General features: G+C 41.6%; 1 protein-coding gene across 4 annotated transcripts in view; it reads left to right on the forward strand.

Annotated features, from left to right (window-relative positions):
* The window catches only part of Klhl2 (kelch like family member 2), a 142,521-nt gene that overhangs the window by 101,112 nt on the left and 27,833 nt on the right, over positions 1-13,576 (forward strand). For all 4 annotated transcript variants that reach the window (XM_008831493.3, XM_029562650.1, XM_029562644.1 and 1 more), the window contains 3 exons: positions 6,744-6,853; positions 11,594-11,710; positions 13,148-13,297. In XM_008831493.3, the coding sequence (XP_008829715.1) occupies positions 6,744-6,853; positions 11,594-11,710; positions 13,148-13,297 (377 nt within the window). The remainder of the gene's footprint in view (positions 1-6,743; positions 6,854-11,593; positions 11,711-13,147; positions 13,298-13,576) is intronic.

Here is a 13,576-nt window from a genome sequence, read left to right on the forward strand (position 1 = left end):
ACTCACAAAGATCCACCTGCCTCTGCCTCCCAAGTGCTGGGATTAAAGGTATGCGCCACCAAGCCTGGCATTAAATTTATTTTTTAAATTTTTAGTGAGTGAACAAAGTAGCAGGTTTCCTTATGTTGTTTTCCTACATACTTAGTTTTGGTTGGTTCCTCCCAACCCCTGCTCCTCCCCATCTCCCCCCGCCCCCCGCTCATATCCTTCCACTTCCAGCGCCCCTCCTTCCACTTTCAAATCACAAGTGTTTGTTACTCCCCCCACCCCCTCCCTCACAGCTGCCTTTTCCCCATCTCATGGACCCCTTCTAGGCTCTTGACCTTTACACATAAATACACACACATAGGAATTGGAAGCTAGCTAGGGTCTACATATGAGAGAACATGGAGTATTTGTCTTTCTGAGCCTGGGCTACTTCACAATGTGTTCTCCAGGTCCATCCTTTTTTCTTCAAATTTTATGATTTCACTTTTCTTTATAACTAAATACAAAGATGTGGGGGAAGCAGAACTCTCATTCATTGTTGGTGGCGCAGCCACTGTGGAAGTCAGTATTGAGTGAGTGTCCTCAAAAAGTCTCAAATAGCGCTTAGTTGGAGAGTGCTTGTCTTGCATGGGTAAGACCCTAAGTTCAATTCCTAACACAAAGGAAGAAAGAGAGGGAGGGAGGGAAAGGGGGAACTATAAATAGAACTACCTTAGGACCCACCTATACCACTCTTGGCTATATACCCAAAGCACTCTATATCCTACCATGAGGTAATTGTTCATCTGTGTTTATTGCTGCTCTCTCACAATAGCCAGGAAATGGCTAGATGTCCATTCGTAGATGAATAGATAATGAAAATGTGGCACATATACGCAGTAGAAGCTTATTCAGATGCTGTAAATCTTTGTATGGTTTTTAATTTTAAGAGGGGAGAGAGAGAGAGAGAGAGAGAGAGAGAGAGAGAGAGAGAGAGAGAGAGAGATGTGTCTTAAGTGCAGGGTGCCCATGCCATGGTGTGCATATGGGGGTCAGAGGACAATTTTAGGAACCAGTTCCTCTCCTTTGACCTTGTATTTTAGTTAAGGTCATTTCTGTCTGCTGTTATGTACTCTGGGCCAGGTGGCACAAGAGTTTCCAGGTGATTCTCTTGCCTCTAGCTTCCATCACACCTTAGGAGTGCTGCAGTTACAGATCTGGGAAGGAAATGGGTTGTCAGGTATGTGTGGTAACCACTTTTACCCACTGGGTTTAAAATTTTTCTTTTATATCCTCCTTCCCTCCCTCCCCTCACCCCTCTTCCTCCCTCCTTTTCAAGACCAGGTTTTGCTCTATAGCTTAGGCTAGCTTCAAATACTTTGATCATCTTGTCCCAGCTTCCAGAGCACTAGAATTTTAGGCGAGCATTACAATGCCTGGCATTCTATGCCTATTTTGTTTTGGCCATAGAATTTTCAATTCATTCTAGTAAGTGACAAAGAGTACAAATGGGGACTGTGTGTTAAGAATAAGTCTGATTTTGGAAGAAATTGCCAAACTGTTTACCAGCAATGAACAAGAATTTCTGTCGTCCCATACCTTTGCCAGTATTTGATGTTCTTAGTGTATTGGATTTTAGTGTTCCAGTTGATGTGTAAATATGTGATGCTACTAGAGCATCTTTGGATATTATTATTTTCCATCTTTGTATTATCTTCAGTGGGGTGTCTATTTTGATCTGCTACCCATTTTAAAAATTGGGTTGTTTACTTAGTGTTGCGTTTTAAGAGGTCTTTGTATATTTCGTATAATGTTTCTTTATAATATGTGTGTTTTACGAAAACTTTTCTCTTAGGTTGCGGCTTATCTTTTCATTTTGTGACACTATCTTTTGGGGGCAAAAGTTTTTAGTTTTAATGAGCTCCAGCTTATTAATCGTTTCCTTCATGAGTCCTGCTTTTGGTGTTGTGTAAGAAAAGTTATCTCAGACACAGTGTCTGTTGGGTTTTCTCGTGTGTTACTTTCTGGAACTCTTATGGTTTGTGGTTCTCTTGCAGATGTGTGATCCATTTTGTGTTAATTCTTGTGAAAAATAGGTCTTTATGTAAATTGTTTTGTATGAGTGGGTGTCCGCTGTCTCAGCTTCCTTTGTTGGAAAGAATACCCTTTTTCCATCCAACCACCTTTGCTTCTGTGCAAAATCAGTTTGTGTGGGACCATTTCTGGACCCATTTGTCCTTTTCATTAAGAATTTCACTGGTTGCTCTTACAGAGGGCTTGGGTTCAGTTCCCAGCACCCATTTGGTGGCTAACAACCTTTGAAACTCCAGTTCCAGGGAATCTGACACCCTCTTCTGACCTCTGTGGACACTGCATGACATAGGTGCACTTAATCATGCAAGCAAAACAATCTTACACGTAAATAAAAATAAACAAATTTTAAAAATTTGTCTTCATTCTCACATTTATTTCAGTGTAACGCATGGCTTAATCAAGACTTTGAGTTTGAAAAAAACCTGCATCTTTTAGATTTTTATTCTAGACAAAAACAAAAAAAAACCTTCGTCTGTTAGATTTTTATTCATTCTGTAATTACCCTAGAGCTGGTTATTATTTTTAAAGTCATCTTGTGATGAGTCTTTTAAATAGTGAATAGTTATTCATGAGGTTTGTGAAAATGTACGTTTTATTTCTCAAGTGTTCTGAAGAAGAAGCCAGGATTCTTTTTAATGGTATTTTGAAATACATATTTGAAATGAAGCTTTTATTTCACCTTAGAAAAGTTTTTTAAAAGTACTCTTAGAGTATAGTTATTGTGAAGACCTAGAGCGAAGATGATGCAGATTTTCTAGCAGACTTTTAGGACTTGGAGAGCTCAATCCCAATAAGCACTAGGTTATCAAATGCTTATTCTCTGCCATACATAACTCCTCTCGCTTTATAAACCATTAGCTTATTTCATCCTCACAGCATTTTTAAGTAAGGTATTTTCATTAAACCCCACAAACATGGGAGCCCCTGTTTGGGAAATGACATAATTGCCTGAGACTATACAGCCTAGCACATGGTAGACTGGGATTCGAATTTCCTGTGCCTAAGTGCAAAACCCAGGCCACAACATTCTCTTACAAGCTCCAGTTTTGTGAGTGAGAGGTAGGCAACAAAGCTGTTTTCTATAAGATAGTTCTATGTATTAGTTAAATAAATACATTAATGGAGTCACCCTCCCCCCGCCCAGTTTTGGGGTGAGCACGCATACTTGTGAAATCAAGGAAAAGTTTTTTGTATGTGTGGGGAGGGGTCGATTTATTTACTACTTTTATTTTGTGTGTATGAGGGTTTTGTCTGCAGGCATGTGTAGCACATGCATGCATGCCCATAGATGCCAGAGGAATACATCAGATCCCCTGAAACTGAAGTTACAGGTGGTTGTGAGCCACCATGTGGGTACTGGGACTCAAACCCAGGTCTCTGCAAGAGCAGTACTCACTCTTGCCTGCTGAGCCATTTCTTGGCCCCTTGTTTTTTTTTTTTAATGAATTTTTGTGGTTTTCAGACAATATATTTTGATTTGATTGTGTTTAGATTCTCCTCCCCTATCCACACCTCCCCTTACTAATACCTGCCTGTTTTATACATACACACACACACACACACACACACACACACACACACATATGATATGGTATGGCCTGTAAAGACTAATTTGTATCCTCAAATGTCCTTCAGTGTGGGTCTATCCACTGGAGCCTGATTAACCTACCAAGAGTGACATCCTTGAAAGAGACTGTCTCTACCCCCTCCAAGCAGCTGTTGGTTGCCAGTAGTTCCTCACGTTGGGTTGAAGTTTCTTACCCACTTCCCCACATCTGTGCTGGGATTACTTTCTGGTTTGAGTTTGAATTGGACTTGTCCATGCTGTCACCATTGCTGCGAGTTCATATGAGTAACTAACCAGCTGTCTGGAAAACTTTTATTTCCTTATGGTCCTCCACCACCTCTGCCTCTTACATTAACAGAGTCTTTTCACCCCCTCTTCTGCAATGGTTCCTGAGCTTTGGGAGGTAGAAATTTGATCTAGGTATCCTATTCAGGGATAAGCAGTCTGCAGCGTCTTACTCTGTGCATGTTGGCCAGTTGTGGGTCTCCATTTTAATCACCATCCGCTGCATAGGGGAACCTTCTCTGATGACAGTTGAGAGATGCATTCATCTATTGGTATAAAAATAAGTCATTAGGAGTCAATTTAATATTATATTTATTTAGTAGAATAATAGTAGTAAGCACTCTCCTATAGCCTGTGAACTTGTATAGCCATAGGTTCCTAGACCTGATTATCAGTGTCAGGTATAGGCTCTGTCTTATGAAGTGGACCTTAAATCCAAGTAGAAAATGGTTGGTTACTCCCATAATTTTTGTGCCACTATTGCACCAGTGGGTATATTTTGCCAGACCAGTTGTTGTTGTAGTTCATCTGGGTAAGGTTGATTAATTTTCTCTTCAGATGGCATGCATAACATTTTCCAGCACTATGAAAGCTAGTCAGTAGAGATGAAGCTTTGAAGTCAGTACCAGCCTGATTTCTCCTTGTTTGTTCTATAGCTCATATATGCAGTGTCTTCAGCAATAAGGTCTTACTGTAAAGTTCTGGTGGATAGTCAAGAGCAAGGGCAATAGCCAGTATTGTTTGAGGTCTCTGGGATCCCTGGTCATCAGCTTCAAGAAAGGGAGTCCATTCCTGGCACTGGGCTTTTACTTTGCTAGATTATGATGTCTAGTAGGAGCAATGTCCCCTTGTTATAGGTCAACTCCTTTTAATCTCTTTTCATAATATATGTGTACATACTTTTAGAAGATTCTATAGTGGTGGGTTTCCATATAGGTTTTCTTTCTTTCCTTCTTTCCTCCTTCCTTCCTTCCTTCCTTCCTTCCTTCCTTCCATTTATTTATTTAATGTGCATGTATGTAAGTGTACTCATGTTGTGCAGTACCCATGGAAGCCAGAAGAAGGTGTTGAATCAGAACTACAGTTATGGACAGTTGTTAACTGCCATGTTGGGAACCAAACCTGGGTTTTCTGCAAGAGCAGCCAGTACTTTTAACCACTGAGCCATCTCTCCATCCCCCTTATAGGACTTTTTCTAAAGACCTTTAGTGTTATATTTCCTCATACTTCCCACTCTGCCCTGCACTCTTGCTCTCCACCCCAATTAACCCTTCTCACTCTATTGTTCCTCTTTCCCCCTTTATATCACCTCCCCTCCCAAGAAGTCCTCCTCCCCATGTCCATTTATTAATTTTCTGACTTTGCACCCCCAGACCTTCAAGCTCTCTCAGACTTGCTGTAGGGAGTTCCCTTTCCCACACCTCCCCATACCCCACCGTTTCAGCTCTCAGGCTTCCTCTGATAGCTAGAACTCTTGCACACCCAGACCTCTGAGCTCACCCCGACCTGTGTCCTGAGTTCCCTTTCCCAAGACCACCCCCCACCATCTCAGCTCTCAGGCCTGCTTGCTAGGATACCTGTGTACCCCAAACCTACACCCTCTCTCTGCTTGACCTGTCTGCCCACCTGTTCACCTAGCAGCCACCCAGCCCACCCTGCTGCTCCAGGATCATGAAGAATCAGTGCTGAAACCTCAGCTCAAGAGTTGCACCTATCCATAGCTGAACTGAGATCACCTCTTACACTCCATTTACACATCAGGGTAAAGTGGCCCCCAAATTGAACACCAAGCACTACTCAACTGGGCTATAGCCTGGCAAGTTGGGGAAACATCAAACTAAGATACAAACAACTATTCAACAAAGATGAGTTCACCTATGTATACCAAGAAACACTACCACTGACACAAGTCCAGAAGCCTAGGTCTCATTAAAAAAAATACAAAAACCAAAACCCACAAACAACATAAATGACCAAGATATTATGTCTCCTCCAGTGTATTGTTTCCTTAGAGTGGTAACCTACTGGATACACATGACAGTGATTTCAAAATAGTGATTATAAATATGTTCAAGGACCTGTTTTTTTGTTTTATGAGACAGGGTCTCACTTTGTAGCCCTGGCTGGCCTGGAACTCAGAGTTCTGCCTGCCTTTGCCTCTAGAGTGATGGGATTAAAGTTATGCACCACCATACTCAGTAAACAAAAGAATTTTAGTATTTTAAGAATTAACCAATTTTACCAGTTTCAGAGAAGGAGTTGAGGTATAAAAATAATTTTGTTCCCAAATAAACTACTATATAGAATTTAGATTTATAAACAACAAAAAAATTTGTATTGCTTTCATTTTTTTTAAAAATGCTGCCTATATATTCATATTGACCAACATTTAAAATTTTTGGATTACTTTTCAAATTAAACTGAGTTTCCTTCCTTCAGAATATTCTAGTCGTCTAATGTTTTGCCTAATATGTTTCAAGTGTGTGATCTGTATTAATATGGGCTCTGTGATTCATGTGATCAGAAGGCATTCCTGATTTAAATATTGCCTTCACCATGTAAGGAGTAGATATGTAATGTGTTCCATGTGAAATCCTAGTGCATTTCAGCCCAGTGGGCATCCAAGGCAGCCTTCCCACCTGCACAGCTTCTAGAAACACATCCCAGGACCCTTCCAGAGGATCCCTGAGTCTGCTGAGAGCCGTTCTTGCCTAGGAGAAATTCAGTTAGTTTTCTCATTCTTAGGTTAGTTAAGACACATTTCCTTTTTAACCAACTTGAAACTCAATGTAATTGGTGTTAATGAATTTTCTTTCTGGTTCTCTAACAGAGCAACATTTTGCAGATGTCGTGCTTAGTGAAGAATTTCTCAACCTTGGCATCGAACAAGTGTGCAGCTTAATCTCAAGTGACAAACTTACCATTTCCTCAGAAGAGAAGGCAAGTGTATTTCCTTTCTCCAGTATGCAGTGACACTGTCTTTTCCCCTCCCCCTCCCCAACTTCCCCACTTCCTGTCCTCATCTTCCCTCCCTCCCTCTTTCCCTCCCTCCCTCTTTCCCTCCCTCCTTTTCTCCCTTCCTCCCACCCTCCTTCCCCCCCTTCCTTCTTTCTTTCGGGGTGGGATAGGGTACAGGGCATGTGTGTGTGTTCCTCACGCATGTGGAGACCAGAGGATAATCCCAGGTATTGTTTCTCATGCACTGTCCACCTTTTGTTTTATTTTTATTAATAATTATTAATATTTTATTTATTATTTTTGTTTATGTGTATGAGTGTATTGCCTGCATGTATGTAAGTGCACCTGTGTCATGTAATGCCTGTGGAGCTCAGAGGAGGGTGTTGGATCCCCTGGAACTGCAGTTACAGACAGTTGTTAGCTGCCATGTGGGTGTTGGGAACTGAACTCAGACTTCTGGAAGAGCAGCCAGAGTTCTTAAATGCTGAGCTATCTCTACAGCCCCAAACTGCTACATTTTTATTCTGTGACCATTGGTGCAATAGTGTGTGACTATTATGATCTAAATAGTCTAGACTGGCTGACCAGGGAGCCCTAGTGATCTGACTTGTTGATTGCCTGCATAAGTTCCTTTACTACTTGGGAGGTTCCTCAAACTTTAGAGTTGTGTCCTTGACCTCTATTGCAAACCTTTCAGGAAATGAGTTTATTCCTACAGCTAGATGCCTAAAAGAATTTGATGCAAGCACAGTATTTCTCACTAATTTTGCTATCTTGTGAGTTGAAAAAACTTTCTCAAAGCAGCAGTGTTAGATTTAGAAGGACAGAGAAAGAATAAAGTTTAGATAAAAGACCAGAGCAGCAGACTGAACAGGGTTTATTTAGTGAAGGCTGCAACAGCTTCTCCACAGGAAAGCAAGCTGTGCAAAGGGAGGAGGGCGGTAGTGGATTTTACAGTGCTGGAAATAAAGAAGGCACACACAACGTGAAGTCTGAGTTAAGGTGTTCTTGGGTCATTTTCCTGGAGTTGCTTGCCTGAGCAGAACAAAGTAGCTGTTTTCAACTCAGATAGCCAGCTGATAGCAGGGACTTAAGGACAGCGGAGACATCCTGGCAAGAGGAGTGGGTTGTCTGGCTTTTCTGCAGCTGTGGCATTTTATCAGGCCCGAGATAAGGATGTGGCTGTTAACAGTTAGCCAGGGTGAGACATTTGTCTCAGGAAACTTCTGGTTTCTATCAAGTAGGATTTTGCTAGTTGTAGATTGAACATCCTTGATTAACATCTTCTTTTTAGTTGGTTTCTTGCAATTTACATGCCAACCCTACCAGCCTAGCCTGCCTGCCTCCCTCTCCCCACCTTTCCCCCATGCAGTCGCTTCTTCTGGATATAGCCTTCTGACTCTCCACATTCGGGGTTGCCCTTCCCATGTTCCTGCACCTTTCATATCGTTAGAGAGAGGAGAGTTACTGGGAGTTACTGGGCCAGTGTGTTTTTTCACAGTAATTTATAATCTGGGAATTGGGAGGCAAAAGCTTTAGAAAACAATGTGCTTAGAATAAATGCATCTCTCTATTCATATAGTTTGCATTTAAAGTTATATAAGCTCTGATTGTATTTCTTGGGCTATTTATCCCACTTGGGGGTACAAAGGCTAGGCTGGTAGGGTTGGCATGTAAGTTGAAAGACACCAACTAAAAGGAAGATGATAATTCTCTCTAGGATGTACAGTGTGAGTAAATATGCAGAACTGTGAGTGTGTGATCTTAGTACTTTAGGGATATCAAGAAGGGCAAGATGACTGTTTATTTCAATAGATGTGGATTGATCGCCTGCCATATCTCACACACTGTCTGGGAGGTCCTGGATATAAGATTAACAAAGTAGACTCCCCTAGTCATAGTGAGTGGTAAAACCAGGGGAGTAACTGATTACTGGGCGCCATAAAGGATACCATAGGAGCATTTGATTTGAGAGGGCGAGTGGTAGTTCAACTTGGTTCAGATGTAGGCTCCACATCTTTAGAAATGAGTTTGAGTTTGCCAGAGAAGTGGAAATGGATAGGGATGGGTAAAGCATTGCACAGTGAGGGAACAGACTGTGTGAAGGTAAGGGAGTGTGAGAGAACAGTTGCTCAAGAATGAGTGGGGTTCAGACTTTGGAACAGTAGTAGAAATCAAGTGGGAAGAAAGCATCATGATGTCCTCTCAGCTGTAGTGAAGAAAATTACCTTCATAGTAGTAAAGAGCCTCTCAGGGTTTTTAAGGAAGTGATAAATGCTGTGGTAAGCCCTGTAATAAAGAAAGATGGTGAGAACTGCTCTGGTTTTGTACTGACACTGCCTGAGCCACCCCAGAATGTAGCAGTATACTCAGCCCATTTCATGATGTGCATAGTTCGCTGGTCAGAGTTCCTGTGGGATGTACTAGGGACAGTTTGCTTCTTCTCTACAGCATCTGAGGCTTCAGCTGGGGTGGCCCAGATGACTGAGGGTATCTGGCTTGATTCTGCTGGATTATATTAGAGCCATAGATCCAGAACTTCGCTGCTTTTACACATGGTGTCTGGTGAATTTGGAATGTCCAAAGCAGCTCCTTCACAGATGTGTCTGGCTCCTGGACTGGGGATTGGTCTGTCTTCTTCACATCCCTGTTGTCTCTCCCTTCCTTCCTCTTTTGTTCTTTTCCTGAGTTTTTTATACTATGGTTTCAGGTAAGTGGACTTCTTATGTGGCATATGACTGTTCCAAGAGCCGTTCAAGAGACCACAGTGAAAGCTTCAAGGCTTCTTGTGACCCACCTTCAGAAGTCACACACAGCCTCTTCGCACACTCTGTTGGTCACACTCGCCCAGTTTAGAGCTGTCTTAGTTTGTTCTTTATTGCTGTGACAAAATACTCTGACCACTACCAACTTGCGGAGGAAAGGGTTTATTCAGCTTACATCTCCCAGGTTGCAGTTCATCAGGGAGCCCAAGGTAGGAACCCAGGGCAGGAACCTGGAAGCAGGACCTGGAGCATAGGCCATGGAGGAACACTGCTTACTGACTTGCTCCTCTGGCCCCTGCTCAGCTTGCTCTCTTATCCAACATGGGCCCACCTGCCCAGGGGTGGCACTACCCACAGTGGGCTGGGCCCTCCCACATCACTCAACAATCAAGAAAATACCCCATAGACATGGCCACAGGCCAGTCCAATGGAGGGAATTTCCCAATTGAGGCTCCCTCAACCCAGGTGTGTCAAGTTGACACTAAAGCTATCCAGCACAGATGCACTGTGAAAGATTGTTACATATGGTGTAAGTCCTGGGAGATGTGACTCCTGGATAGGACTAACCTTCATGATGAGCAGAAGGGGTCCCGAGTAGGGTGTAGGCCAGGCAGGAACATGTTGAAGTCATAACATGAGTAGAGGAATCTGATGCAGGACAGTAGAAATAGGTGCAGGGAGGAGATGGTGCTGAGCAGTGGTGGATAGGCTCAGCAGAGTGCAGACTCCTTTTGCTTTATCCCTGGCACCTGGTATATGGCAGTAATGAATAAGTCCTTGTTGACAGGATGAATTAAAGAAGGATAATAATTATAATGTGCTATATTTTTAGCTTCTTGCTCTATAACCATATCAAAATTGCCTATTTTTGTTCCCAGTAACCATTTGCATATTGCCATACATTTTCTGCAACCTTTTAAAGATGATCAGGAAATGTATTCATCAGTCTGTGAGGAAATTGTGTGGAGAAACACTGTCTATTAAGCATTATAAGCTTTCTCATGGGAATGTGTATGTAGTGATGCCTTTCTATTTAGTTTGCAAAAATATTCAGAATACTGATTTTAATAGATTCTACTGTGACGAAGAAGAGTTAACATAGTCTGTAGACCTTTGATTTAAGTGTATGGTCCAATGTTTGTAAACCTGAAGGAAATTTATAAAAGGAGTTATTTGTAAGGGTGTATCTGTTAGTTACTTTTCTGTTGCTGTGACCACATCACCAACTTATAGGAAAGATTTATTTGACCTGTGGTTCCAGAGGGTTCCATCTACCATGATGGAAGAACATGGTGGAACAGTACAGCTTCATGTCATAGGGCCAGGAGGCAGAGAAAGGGGGAATGCTAGCACTCTGCTGGCTTTCCCTTTTCTTCCATTCATTCTGTCTGGGTCTCTAGCCCATGGGATGGTGCTCTTCAAGGTGGGTCCTTCCACCTCAATTTATCCTCTCTGAAAATACCCTCGCAGACACACCCAGAGGTGATTTGGAAGCCAGTCAGGTTAACAATGAGGATTAAGCAGTCCATAGTTTCATTTCAAAAGATCTCTTTGCTTAATTATTTTGGGTGCTTTATTCCAAAGAGACTTGCAATTCAAATCTGTGTGCATAGAACCAAATACAATGAAATAAGTCAATTCTGTATCATTTTGTCACAGCTGTCATCCAACTTCAGTAAAGACTCAGTAATGAACTTGGCAAATGCTTAGTCAATAAGAAATGATAAGTGCTTGTTAGCACACAAAGATACTTCCTAAAGGACTTCCTAAACTCAGAGAGAAGCCAGTAGAGTGTCTTTGTGTGTTGCAAGTCAGGATTTTGAAAGAGTTAAGTCATGGATTGTACTTGGATTTGGGTTAGCCACACTTGTATATAAAATGTAATTTTATCATATTATATCCACATGCCTTGGCACATAATTCATTGCTTCTTTTTCCTTTCTCTGTATTTTTTAAGGTGTTTGAAGCGGTAATAGCCTGGGTAAACCATGACAAGGATGTGAGGCAGGAGTTTATGGCTCGGCTAATGGAACACGTTCGGTTACCCTTGCTTCCCCGGGAGTATTTAGTGCAGGTAAGCGCATATACAAAACATAGGAGTGTGCACAGCACCTTCTCACTGGCCTGACAGTGGCTAGATCCCCATCACACAGTGTTCAGGGCTGCAGACTGCAGGTCACTGGAGTGTAAGAAAGATGATAGTTAAGGCATCTGCTATCTTTGAAGATGTTGCTCCCTATTAACCCATCCCCTGTTGGCCTAGAAATTTGCTTCTGCCCCTATTTCTGATTTAGTAAGTACTAGAGATTTTTCAGGTGGCATTTGTGGTCATCTAAGTACATGTAAATAAATGTGCCTGAGCTCTGCCCTGTGCTACATCTTCTCTACTTTTTTCTTTTGATAGACTCTTCTGATTACCCAGCAGAAATGGAATTTCGAGATTTGACCCAAATACTATTTAATTCTACTTCATAATTTCACAGTGACATGTATGTGGTTTCTTTATTTCTTAGCTGAAGAAAAGCAGATTATTTTGGAATAAAGAGGAATAAATGATTCTTAGTAGTCCTTGAACTATTTGGAATTTAGTCTTTTTTGTTTATTGTCATCCTTCCAGGAGCATGTCAGCATTATCTTTTGTGATTGAAATTATTTATGAAACATTTTTATTAGCAGATTAAGTTTCAGAATTTTAAGATTTCTTGGAATCTCATCATTTAACATTATCTGAATGATCTTTGATCCTATAGTAAGAAAAGAGAAAGAAAGAAAGCCCTGTACTGATTTGAGGTCAGGCCAAAAATTTATGATCTAGGTACAATATTTTTAAAGTATTTTGACTCTCTTTTCTAGATATTTCATTTGCCCTCTTGTGTTAGAAGAAAATATCATTGACCTGTTAGTATTGCTTAGCCCATTTGAAGAACTCCTTATCTAAATCTTTTAATGAGCCCGATAAAAGTCTTTGCGTCTCTCTCTCTCTCTTTTTTTTTTTCCTTTTTTTTTTTTTTTCCAGTATTTTTGACACAGGGTCTCCCTGTAGCCCCAGCTGACCTGGAACTCGCTATGTAGACCAGGCTAGCCTCGAATTTACAGCGATTCCCTGCCTTTGCCTCCCGAGTGCTGGGACCCAGCCAAGTCTTTGCATCTTAATATTCACTTAGATTTATTAGAATAGAAGGGTGGCGTGAATTCCATGATAAAATTCACAAATCCCATAACTTTTTTTTTTCCAGCAAGTTTTCCTTTTCCTTTTTCTTTTCAACTGTTTGGCTCATTAAAGATGAGAAGCAAGTGAATGCCATGTTCTTAAAGAGTTCATTTCTTCTGCCTGAGATGGAAGTTTTTAATTTTCATTGCTGTTTTTTCCTGCAGGCCAAATACCTGAGGAGAAGCTAAGGCTGATGTAGACAGGATAGTTACTGCTTTTTTCTCTTTGTTTCTGTTTCTGTGGCAGTTTTATCCTGCCCTGGCTGTTCCCTCATAGGGTGTGTTTGCTTTCTTCTTGCAGAGGGTTGAAGAGGAAGCACTGGTGAAGAACAGCAGTGCGTGTAAAGATTACCTTATTGAGGCCATGAAGTATCATCTACTGCCCACAGAGCAGCGGATGTTAATGAAGAGCGTCAGGACCAGGCTGAGGACACCCATGAACCTTCCCAAAGTAGGACCTATTGTTCACAGTTGTGATTGCCCCATCCAAAGGCCTACAGTGAGCTGTTAAGGTTTTTGATCATATGAGTTTCCATACTTTATTGTTTCAGTTTTCCTGCAAGGGACATGTGCCTAAGAATTCTTTGCAGAGTATATGATTTAGGCTCTAGAACCTTTTTTTTTTTTTTGAGATAGGGTCTCCCTGCAGCTCCAGCTGGCCTGGAACTTGCTATGTAGACCAGGCTGTCCTCAAACTCACAGAGATCTGCCTGCCTCTGCCTCCTGAGTG

This window comes from Nannospalax galili, unplaced genomic scaffold, assembly GCF_000622305.1.
Source record: "Nannospalax galili isolate Female #2095 unplaced genomic scaffold, S.galili_v1.0 scaffold1491, whole genome shotgun sequence".
Taxonomy (NCBI): domain Eukaryota; kingdom Metazoa; phylum Chordata; class Mammalia; order Rodentia; family Spalacidae; genus Nannospalax; species Nannospalax galili.